Here is a 12,649-nt window from a genome sequence, read left to right as displayed (position 1 = left end):
TATTAAATTTATATACATATAAATTATATACCATAATATTTCAAAATAATGTATTATGAATGAAATTATGAACGAAATATATAGTATAATATTTTTAAGAATTTTTTTTTTTACATATATCTAAATATTTGTGTCATATTTTTAAAAATTTTTATTCAAATATCTATATATTTATAATCTATAATATCTATATAATATATTTAAATTTGTATCAAATCTAAGTAAAAAACATCTTAACATTTTTTTAAAAAAATAAAAAATATTTTTATTTAATATATTATTACTATTACATATTTTGAAATATATTTTATAAAATCTTTATTTTCTTTATCTTTAATAACAAAGCAAACAGTTGTTTTGTGTCCCTGAAATTGTAGTAATTACCCGGAAGAGAGAGTTTACAAAATGTTTCCTGTTATTATTCTTTCATATCTCATTTCCGCCTTTCATTATTTTAATATTTTGATATATTATGTGTTCTTTGATATCATTTTGATCAGATCTTCTTTATATTATCTTTTTAATAATATTTTCATCTATTCTTTATACTTTCATCATATATTTATTTTTATATTTTCTTCAGGGAAAAGAAGGAATATGAAGTACTTTTTCTTCTTCAAAAGGATTATAAAGGACATTGATTTTATTATTTTTTCTTTTTTTTTCAAGTTATTGTTTACAAATATCTAATGATCGACAAATACAAAAATTTGTTTTGTATAATAATTCAATAAATTTATAACAAATTATATTTTAATTTTGAACAAATCGATAATATATATCATAAAGTCAAGATCAAGTGTAGTTCAATGTATTTTAAGTGTATATACTCTTAGAGAAGGGAGCAATTCGCGGCCATCGGTGTGGTCAATCAGTTATTAGCGAACTCGGGGCTCTCTCACCATTCACATAGTGCACCTAAATATAGAGTGACACTGTGGCACTAATTTGTTGAATGAAACGATAGGTGTGTTGGTGCCTAGGGGACTGAACGCCATTGTGGGGTAGATCTGTAGGGCACAGTAGAAATCTCAACACTCACCGTTTGTAAACGCGATTTGTGAACGTAACGACACGGGCCGACACACGACACGCTTCGATAATTTTTTTTACTTACGACACTTTACGACTGCTATTGACATATCGATCTAGTGAAAATCTTATTTAAATCTGTTCGTGAAATTGTGCACGTATGTACATTGTTTGAATTGTATGACAAGAGAAAAGTAAGATATTTTGATCTTTTTTTGTAAAATATTGTTATCATTGATAGAGTATAAGATACTATTTACTCATTGTTAATGGTTACATTATTGTCAATGGTTCTTATGTATAAAATTATCATATTCTTCAATAACAATTTTACGAATTATTTTTTTCTATTTTAGAAATTCTTATATTTTCTTTTTCTTATTATGTCTTATTATTCATAAAAACTTACTTTATCAAAAAAAAAAAAAAAATACATAACATAGAATTGAAATAAAATTTCTTTTTTTTAATAAAAGTAAATAAATTTAAATTTTTTTTGTAATATTTATATTAATAATTCTTTTAAAATTACAAAAAACATTTCTGTTATTATTTACATGTAATGTACAATTATTTATTCTTTTTGTTATAAATTACATGAAATCTATTATTTTTTTTTATATATCAATAATCATTAGTATGAGTATTAAGTGATAATATCATAAAGATTAATTTATCGTTCATTCAAGTTATACAATTGAGTTTATTACATAATTGAAGTGTAGAAGTTGTAAATTGTTTTATACTATAAGATATATTTATAAGACAGTATCATTTAAAAATACAGACGAAATTGTTAATTATCGTTGATATAAGAATTTGTTTACTTGAAAATTAAACGAGCCTTATACATACATATCTTCGTTAATAAACGTAATAATTTATTAAGATCTCTTAAGATATTGACTACTTAAAATAGAATGACAAAATTGCTGATGAATAATTTTCTACTTCCTATATGGTAAATTGGAAATTTTAAATCCGAATGGTTTTATAGTAGGAAGACGTCCGCCGATCGTAGTTCATTGTTCTATGTGATGGTCTCCGATGACATTGTTTCTTTTACCGATAATTAATAAAATAGGACAAGGTTGCCTGATGGGAACAACGTTTAACAAACGTGATTCCCGGAAGTGGCTCATTGTCTGTCATCCATCATCATCAAGACCCTTGTACAGCCGTATCTCATGTAACTACGATGACTGTTGAACATTCAAAGTTCTTTAGAAATGATCGCGTCATCTTTCACTTACCGTTCATTATAAATTTATTTAATGTTAATATTTTTTTAATATATATAAATACAAGATGTAAATAAAATCAAAGAATAAAAGTTATAACAAATAATGCCAATAGCTAAATCTATAAGTTAATCATGAGTCTGGCAATCGTAATTTAAACATTTGACAATTTTTAGAAATTCAATTCTTAGATTCTTTTTCCTTCATCTTTGTTTACAGATCGAAGCAAGATTTAATAGAATGAGGTGAATTCGATTGAATTTGTATTTCGGACAGAAAATAATGCCTTCGAGCGAATCTTCTAAAATATCCAAGGTAGATAGGTCCACTAGTCCTCTGCCACGTAAACCTGTGAATCCAGTTCAAGAATTAAAAGCCTTATTCGCTGAACCACCCGTAAGAGTTTCAAATGGCGGTAAAGAGCAAGATTTTCGCTTTGAAGCGATTCAATGTTTGCAATCTTCAGCTTTTAAGGAAATTAAAACATTGCCAGATCGAGGAATGTGGAGCAGTAAGGTGAAAACATAAAAAATATTAACGTGAATTATAGCAATAAAACTGCAACAAAAAAAGGCAATTAAAGATACACACATATATACAATGCACATATGTTATAATTAAAAATTAATATCTAAAATCAAATTATTCTTATCTTTTCAAGATTGAATTCATCCTCTCTGTAGTAGGATTGGCTATAGGATTAGGAAATTTATGGCGATTTCCATATCTCTGTTATAAAAATGGCGGTGGAGCTTTTATGGTTCCTTACTTTATTGCTCTTGCGCTTGCCGGAGTACCCATGTTCCTAATGGAATTATCACTGGGACAAATGATGACTATAGGTGGATTAGGTGTTTTTAAAATAGCTCCAATTTTCAAAGGTTTATATTAGGATATTTATATTATCTTTATATTCTATAAATTATTAAACTGTTATTACCATTATTTATGATTTTTTTACAAATAGGCATTGGATACGCTACTTGTGTACTTTCCTGTTGGACTAATATATATTATATCATTATATTAGCATGGGCACTTTTTTATCTTTTGGTTTCTTTACGAATTGGTACGAAAATAATAAAAATAACATGTATAAAGTTTTGCAATGAATAGAATTTTTCAATATTAAATATGTATATAGATCTTCCATGGAGAACATGCGGCAATCCTTGGAATACACGTTATTGTCTTACGCCTACGGAACGTTTAGAAGCATTATGCTGGGCTCAAGATGAAGATATTATATGTTCTACCCCAATCGGTAATTTAAGTCACGCTTTACTGAAAGATCCAGTGAAAGAATTTTGGGAGTGAGTTTATATAATACAATTATTATAATTTTTGTTTTATGATTATATTTTAATGTGTATATTATTTTGAAAAGGAGACGTACTCTTCAAATCTCTGATGGTATAGAGAACATAGGTTCAATAAGATGGGAACTAGCAGGTACATTGGCTGTTGTATGGATCATGTGTTATTTCTGTATTTGGAAAGGCGTAAAATGGACTGGAAAAGTATGATTTTATAATTATTTATAATTTCAATAAAATTTTTGAATTTGTTTGCTGATTTGTACAGGTTGTATACTTTACATCATTATTTCCATATGCATTGTTAACGATTTTATTAATAAGGGGATTAACATTGCCAGGAGCAATGGAAGGTTTAAAATATTATGCAACTCCAAATCTTTCGAAACTCAGTGATCCCGAGGTATTAAAATAATGTTATTTTGTTTTTTTAAAATAATATTTAAATTCTATATCTCATTAAATTATAAATTAAGATATATTTTAACAAATTTTTATAGGTATGGATAGATGCAGTGACGCAAATATTTTTTTCTTATGCACTGGGTTTAGGTGCACTAGTTGCTCTTGGAAGTTATAATAAATTCAACAATAATGTTTATAAGTAAATAATTTATGCTTATTTAAACACAATACATACATTTCATCTAGTTATATTTAATTTAACTAAATTTGATTTCATTACATTTTGTATACAGAATATTTATATATTTGTGAAATATTTTTAAAGAATTAATTTTAAAAGCAAAAACAAATACAAAAATTAATACATAAAAATATTGATTGAGGCTTATTTATTAAGTTATAAAGAATTTAATTTTGTATTAGACAAATCAACATATAACTTTTAGAATCAGATAGTTCTATTTTATCACACTATTGTTTTGCTCTCATGCAAATTTAAATTGCTTATAATTTAAATAAATAGATAATACTAAATAAATAATATTTCTTTATTAACTTTTGTGTTTTGATCTCTAGAATTGACTTTTTAAAAGTGTTTCACGAATATAATAATATCTTTTATATGTATATTTTATATATATAATTTATAAATTTACTTTATTTTAGAGACGCACTTATTGTTTGTACAGTAAATTCTTGTACTAGTATGCTTAGTGGTATTGTTATATTTTCTGTGGTTGGTTTCATGGCTCATGAACAACAAAAGCCCGTTGCGGATGTTGCGGCTTCCGGTAATTTTAATAATTAATATTAAATCATATATATTATCTATGATTTTTCGTTAATATTCTATTGTTATAAATGTTTTAATTAGGTCCAGGTTTAGCTTTCCTGGTTTATCCTTCTGCAGTTCTAGAATTACCAGGATCATCAATTTGGTCTTGTTTATTTTTTTTCATGCTTATACTTATTGGCTTAGACAGTCAGGTAATTTAAGATATTTTAATAAACCGAAAATGAAAATGATCATTCATTATGTTTTATAGTTTTGTACAGTTGAAGGCTTTATCACGGCTGCAGTAGATGAATGGCCGCGACTTCTCAGAAAACGAAAAGAATTATTTATAGCTATTGTATGCTTTGTCTCATATCTTATTGGTCTTTTTTGCATTACTGAAGTAAGCAGTTAATAAAAATTAAATTTTATTATTAACTATGAATAAATTATGGAAAAAACTCATAATACTTTCAGGGAGGAATGTATGTATTTCAACTCTTAGATTCATATGCTGTAAGCGGATTTTGTCTTTTATTTTTAATGTTCTTTGAATGTATTGCTATCTCATGGGCATTTGGTGTAAATCGTTTTTATGATGGAATTCGTGACATGATTGGTTATTATCCTTGTTGTTGGTGGAAAATATGTTGGACCATTACTACTCCTGCCATTTGTGTAGTAAGACAAAATTTTTTATATATTTATGTGTATATATTAATATATACATAACATAGCTTTAAGTTGATAGAAATTGAAACAAACATAAAAGTTGATAGATAAAAAATGTTGAAGCTTATTTATTATGTTATAAATAATTTAAATTTGCCTTAAAAAAAAAACAAAGTAAAAGTGCTTTAATAATAATAAAATAGATATCATCTTACTCTTCTCATTTCATTTGTTTAATGCAAATTTCAATTACTTATAATTTAATAAATAAGTCTTAACCAACATTTTTATGTAAGTATTAATTTTTATATTTGTTGAGGCATTTAGAATCAAGCTTTTTAAAACATTCATATTATACAAAATATTCATAAATATATTAACATTCTGTATGTACAAATAATTATTAATTTTCATTTTTTATATAATTCAGTTAACTAAATCTTTATTAAATTTAAATTAGGGTGTTTTCACATTTAACATAATTAAATTTGTTCCTGTAAAATATCTTACGTATGAATATCCATGGTGGAGTCATGTGTTAGGATGGCTTTGTGGTCTATCTTCAATGTTATGTATTCCCGGATATATGATATATATCTGGTTTACAACATCTGGAACTATCTCTGAAGTATAATACTATAAATTATTATAATCTTTTTATTTCATCTATAAAATTCTATTTTACACGATTGAAATAATATTTTTTTCCAGAAATTCCGAAAATTAATAAGAATAGAAGATGATGTTGCTACATTACGAATGAAATTAAATCCCACAAAAGCTGCCTCTATTAGTGCAGATTTCGAATTATAAATATCATTGTATGTTTATTTGAAATTCATCAATGCAAGTGTGTTCTTTGCAATGAATGACTGAGACAAAACATAATTTCATATGTTAAGCAATATCATATCATATACAATATATATGTTCATGTAATCATTTATCATAAACAAATAAAAAAACTTAGTGCTTATATAAATGAAGTATATTAATAATAAGATACAAACTTATAAAAAAATATACAAACAAATTTTAAATAAGAATTCGATTAAGATAAAATAAATAATTTTATTTATTATACTTTACATAATATCAAATTTGTCTACTGTATATGACTAAATATGATTAAATGTCACCACATGATTACTTTGAAATTTTACATTTATCAACTTTATAATTCAAAAAAAAATTAAATATTTAATTTATATCAAACTATATACACAATTTTATATAAAAAATTAATTAAAATACTTAAATTTATTTTTCTCCATTTTGCATTTCTTTAATACGTCCAATAAGTTGTTCTTTCCATTGATCTTCTGATATAGCTTTTGCCCATTCTGGAATTGCAGTAATTGGTAAAGTAAAAGATGCCATCATAGATTTTACTTGATTAATTTTATCTGCATCCATATCAATATTTGATCGATGGGGAGATGACCAAATTTCTATTGTTTCTGATATATTATCCTAATAAAAAATATAAAATATTATTAAAAAACATTTAATATTTTTTTAAATTAAAGGAACATACATGCTCTGACTCTAATAATGGAGCTCTCAGTACTTGACTAGATTCACCTACATTAGTTATCCATTCATCATCCTAAAACATAAAGAGATTATTATTATAAATATTTATGCATAAATAAAATTATTAAATAATAAACATACTTCGTCCTCATACAACATTGGATCACTATCTGCAGGAATCTGAGATAGTGGTACATATCCTGCCATTGCTATATCATCATCTTCACTATCTGATGTATTTATTCCTCTAGTATCAAGAGATAAATTCGGTGTATTTAATGTTTCTTCAATAGGTTCTTGTGTAGGATCAGGAGACATTGTGCATCACGTTTTATTTCTATTTTAAAAAGTTTTTATGAATATTTTAAATAGATTTTCTTGTTGAAAATAAAGAATTCTTAACCTTACTTTTCATGTATGTCATTACTTTTTATATTAAAATTTATTAATCTTCTTCTTCCAAAAAAATAAAATTAAGAATTAAATAATCAAATTCCTTACCTTGATATTTTTATACTAGACAAGTTATAAATATTGAAAAATTTATTACAATAGGAAAATTTGACAATTCACAGCTGATTTCGTGTACTTCGTAATATCTTACTGTTTTATAGCTGTTCAAATGAATTACTTATTTAAAAACAATACTTTGATATTAAAGTTTTTAATACTAATATATAATATTTTAAAAAAGTATTGTTTTATTTATCATATTCGTTTAAATTTTTTTTTAATATTAATAAATTTTTTTTATGTAAATAATAAATATTTTGATTAAATAATCGGTCATTTTTTCTATTTAACTAGTGATTAATTATTTCATTATTGAACTTGAAATATATTGTTAAAAATATTATTTTGAACAATTTTTTTTATACATAGTCAATTTATTTTTGAAAAAAGAATTCATTATTATATCACTGAATTCTGTTTATATATATATGTGATAGTGTATGTACTGTATCATTGAATTCTTTATATATATTAATAGTGTATTCATTGTATTCATCAGTATTCATTTATCAATTGTTTATTATATTATAAACATGTTAAGGAATCTAATAACCAATATGTATAACGAACTACTTATGAACTTATGAACTACTTTCGAATCTTTTTAAGATTTTTTTTACGATAATGGAAAAATTAATTGATTATCATATTACTATTGCTATATATTATAATATTAAAATTTTGATGATTTTGTCCAAAAATTGTCTTATATTTTATTTTCGTTCAATCTTGTTAAATATCAGATTTCATTTCAAGAGAAGTATTGCTTAAAATGCTTTTTGTTATATATTTCGAAGTCATTAAAATCAGTGAAGAAGTTAATTAATAGATTCATTCGACATTTGTGTATATCATTTTTTGTATTTTATTATTGTTTTTGCTTCTAGAATCTCTGTAAAATAAACCTTTGTAAAATATGAAATAAATAAGTAAAAGATTACATAAATATAGTAGCAAAGCATGAATGTGGCTAATATGCATACAATGAAAACGAGCAAATTTAGTTGAATAATGCACAATGAATGCTAATAACTAAGCAAAAAAATACAGTCAATATAAAAAAATTGATTTACTTCGATTACTATTACTATTTAATGAATCTTATTAGATATGTCTTACAATATCTTCAAAGATATTTCTTGAATTAATATCCTACATAAAATAACATATACATGTACATGAGATATAAAAATATACAAGACATATATAACCTATATATATTTACAATATATAAAAATTATAAGATTTTTTATCAATAACTTGGCAAAAAAGATAATCAAATTAATTAGATATTGACGCAATTTTTTTTGTGCTTAAACATTTATGTTTAAATGCCAAAAACATCCTTCTAAAAATAATCAAGAGATGGCGCTGATCCTCAGTTCTTATATTATTTCTTTTTGTATTATTTGTTCTTGTTTATTTTTGGTTTAGATGAAGTATGAAATGTTAATTCATCGTATTTTCAACATTTTATTTTCAAAATTTAAATGTTATTTATATAAAAGAATGTAAAAGATATATTAAATTTTTATATTTTTAATATAAAAATCTTGCAAAATGTAATATATTTTAAACATATCATATGAGTATTTTGATATTGATTTTGATACGAGAAACCATTTGGCATAGAAACAAAGAAAATAGGAATAAAAGGGAATAAAAAATAGGAAAATTTGAAACATTTCATTGAAAAATAAAGTTATCAAAAATTTGTTTGTCGAATTTTTTCTTTCATTACTTACAATTTTGTAAAATTCTTAAAACATAAAAACTAATTCTTAAAACAAAAATTAATAAAACATTATTAACTAATTAATTGTTAAGTAAGGTAACAAAAATTGTTATCATAGTTTTAGATTATAGAAGATTATAAACATAATATTAATTTACAAATTAGAATTAGAGTGCATCAAGAATTAGAATGCATCAAGAATGCGCTCATTTAATATGATATATTTGGACATAACTTTAATTATTGAAACAACGAATTAAAGAACTAAGAACAATTAAAAAATTAAAGAATTAAATATTTTTTGTTCTACATTGCTACAAATTCATAATTTTTAAGATATTAATAAAAATTATTATTATTATCTATATTGGATTATTATTTTTTCAGAGCAGAATGCAAAAATAAAATATAAAAAATATAAAAAAATCCTTGCGTGCAAAATTACGATAGAAATTATGACGATAATTATTAATTATAAATACGAAATTAATATTATTTAATTTTGATTATAAATTCGATCATTGTAATTTTGATTGTTTATTTTATTTTCACATTCCACGAATTCGAAAAATGAATAGATATTAAAAGTGTAATAATAATATATTTTGAATGCTGGCCGTGTATAAATATATAAACACATATTGACATTGTCATCGATGCATATATAATTCAATGTATTGTAACAACAATTTTTGTTACAATAATTATTAAATAAATTTGAACAATCCGGAATAATTATTCCCATTATTTCTAGCAAATAAACTTTGAAGCATAAGTTTTCGATCGCGCTTTTGATTCATTAACGAAATTCCAATTACGATTCCAATAACGAAAATAGACTCAAATCGTTATTTATTATATCGATTCTATAAAAAGTTTGGATTCTTTTATCATAAATTGTTTATTTCAAAGTATAACGAAATGTTGAATCTTTTTCTAAACAGCTTTCTTCAAATATACATACATTACTAGAAACATACAACATTAAATTAATTATTTAAATTTAATAGAGAAATAATAATATTTCATCACATAAAATTTATTTTATTTTTGAAAAAATATATCAATATTTTATATTCATTATATCCATAATAAATACTTAAAATAAATAAATATTTAGATTTTATAATTTTATTTTACAATTATTATTAGATATATTAAATATATGATATATTAGAATTTTTGATACTTTGATATTTGATATAAATATATTATATATGTTATCAGATATATTATATACGTTATATATGTTACAGATATCTAAGTATAAAATATATTATTATTATTGTTGATTATCAGATTTTCTTATCTTTTTAATACTATGAAACACTATTGCTATATTACGAAAAATATAAAAACTACATTTTTTACGTAAAATATTTATTTTATATATTTCTATAATTCCAACGATTTTTATTTTTATTAATTAACATCAGAATTAAAAAAATTTTGTAAAAAAGATCATTAAATCTTTAAGAATGGAAAAAATGAATATGATATATGTATAAGTGGAATTTCGTCTTTTTTAACAAATATCCTCTCAACGATAATTATTTCATTAATATTAAAAAGTTTGTAAATTATAATAAATTCAACACGTTTCATTCCAGGATTAATAGAATGGCAAAACCGCAACGTAAATATACCTAATCCTCCATTATACCTAATGAAAAAAATATATATGCTAACAAGCCTAAGAAGGCAGTGAAAGGTTATCGCATGCGGTCAGGCTAACTCGTTTGATCATCTGAAATAAGAAAAAGAGAAAGAAGAAAAAATAGGTAAAGATGGCCGATTGAACATGATTCAGCGGTTGGCGATGTACGCCCCGAAACCGACCGGTCTCCTTTTTGGTTCCGGGAATTCGTACTCCACCAATAGGACTTTCAGCATCATCTCCATTCACGGACAGTATTCGTCTGGAACGTGCCGATACAGCACTTGGAAAATTTTACGTATATCGAACATTCCATTCGCGAAAAAACGAGTTGTTTGCTTACATAATAAAAATAGTATAAATGATAAAAAAATATAAATAATAACAATACAGAAAATAATATAAATAATAAAAATAATACGATAAATAAATAAATAAATAAATAATAATAAAAATTGGTAAAAATTTTTTAAAAATATGATGAAGTTCAAAGTTGATTACAAACGTTATATCTATAATTGTATTCATGAAGTGCTGTTTTGTTATTCGTTATATTTATTTGTTAGAAACTTATTGTATTAATAAATTTTCGTAGAGACATGTTGTGTAATATTTGCAATTATATATTATAATTTTTTTCTTGTGACTGCAATGAATTATTGGTTTTTATCTTTTTACAACTGAGGTAATAAAGATAATTTTAGAAATGAATAATTTGGCAAAAGTTTATATATAAGTAATTTATATAAAAATATGTATAACTTTATTAAATTATTTATTATTTGATTTCTATTCTTTTCTAATATTGATTTCTTAGAATTTTTTTCATCTATTATGTATTTTATTTTTTTTTTAAAGTATTATGTATTTAAAGTATTTTCACAGCATAATGTTTGAAAATATTAAATTATAAACAATTATTCATAAAAATATATTGTATAAAAATATATCATAGTTATATCTAAATATGCAATTTTCAAATGTTTCTAACTTTTTTAAACCAGCTTAAGATATTATATCTGTTAAAATTAAAAATAGATTTGAAACAGACCAATATTTTTTTGTATATAATTTTAAAGTAAAGAATATTTTGATGTAATAACAATTTAAATCAATAAATAGTATATAAACATTATTAATATATAATTACACGTTTAACAATAACTAAAAATTTTTTCATTAAAAAATATATATTTCACGAATTCAAAAATAAAATGAAATATTTTTTTTCATTGCATTTAATATATTCTTAAAATATTTATAAAAACATTTAATATATTCTCAAAATACTTATAAAACATTTCCTAATAATTTCTTAAAACTGATAATTATTTCGATTCTTTTTGAAAAACCAGCATTAAGTAATAGTAATTAAATAATACTTAAATGTTCGATTCGATCGTATTTCATAAGAATTCGAAATTGAAACAACACAGATTCAACGATGCTGCTTCAACGATTAACCAAAAAAATCTGCGAACTCTGATGACGCATGTGGCTCTTTCCAAGGAATCGCATGAATCGACCGATGCGCGAGTCACACCGATTTCAACAGTGATTATCTGTTGCTTCAAAAGATGAGAGTATTTTTGGATGATTGAAATTCGACGAAAATAATTTGAGAACAATTTCCAATGATGATGATATGACAAAAATATAATATGATAAAAATAAAATAATATCTAGAGTTTAATGAAAAATTATATAATAAAATAAAAAGATAGTATAAAATGAAATTTTTATAAAAAAGAAATTATAAATATATTT

The 12,649-nt window shown here is 23.3% G+C and overlaps 2 protein-coding genes across 4 annotated transcripts; one reads left to right on the top strand and one right to left on the bottom strand.

The window, feature by feature from the left end:
* Positions 1–955: 955 nt before the first annotated feature.
* Positions 956–6,423, top strand: LOC107993519 (sodium- and chloride-dependent GABA transporter 1). 3 transcript variants are annotated; one of them, XM_017049972.3, is made up of 14 exons: positions 956–1,226; positions 2,493–2,789; positions 2,935–3,154; positions 3,241–3,342; positions 3,418–3,586; positions 3,661–3,793; positions 3,858–3,992; positions 4,090–4,193; positions 4,661–4,785; positions 4,869–4,981; positions 5,041–5,172; positions 5,247–5,450; positions 5,902–6,069; positions 6,153–6,423. In XM_017049972.3, the coding sequence occupies exons 2-14, from the start codon at positions 2,556–2,558 to the stop codon at positions 6,252–6,254; spliced, it is 1,941 nt and encodes a 646-aa protein (XP_016905461.1). In that variant the 5' UTR covers positions 956–1,226; positions 2,493–2,555; the 3' UTR covers positions 6,255–6,423. The 3 variants fall into 3 exon arrangements, with proteins under 3 accessions (XP_016905461.1, XP_016905463.1, XP_061931927.1); XM_017049974.3 differs by having other exon boundaries at positions 967–1,190; XM_062075943.1 differs by lacking the exon at positions 956–1,226 and having other exon boundaries at positions 2,706–2,846.
* A 69-nt stretch (positions 6,424–6,492) lies between these two features.
* On the bottom strand, positions 6,493–7,939 carry LOC107993521 (male-enhanced antigen 1). Its single transcript, XM_017049977.3, has 4 exons — positions 7,479–7,939; positions 7,119–7,314; positions 6,979–7,050; positions 6,493–6,914 (listed from the first exon to the last, which is right to left on the bottom strand). Exons 2-4 carry the CDS (start codon positions 7,293–7,295, stop codon positions 6,702–6,704), a joined length of 462 nt encoding a protein of 153 aa, XP_016905466.1. The 5' UTR covers positions 7,296–7,314; positions 7,479–7,939; the 3' UTR covers positions 6,493–6,701.
* Positions 7,940–12,649: the final 4,710 nt, after the last annotated feature.

The sequence above is a fragment of the Apis cerana genome, linkage group LG6 (assembly GCF_029169275.1).
Source record: "Apis cerana isolate GH-2021 linkage group LG6, AcerK_1.0, whole genome shotgun sequence".
Taxonomy (NCBI): Eukaryota; Metazoa; Arthropoda; class Insecta; order Hymenoptera; family Apidae; genus Apis; species Apis cerana.
This window is presented reverse-complemented; position numbering and strand designations above follow the sequence as displayed.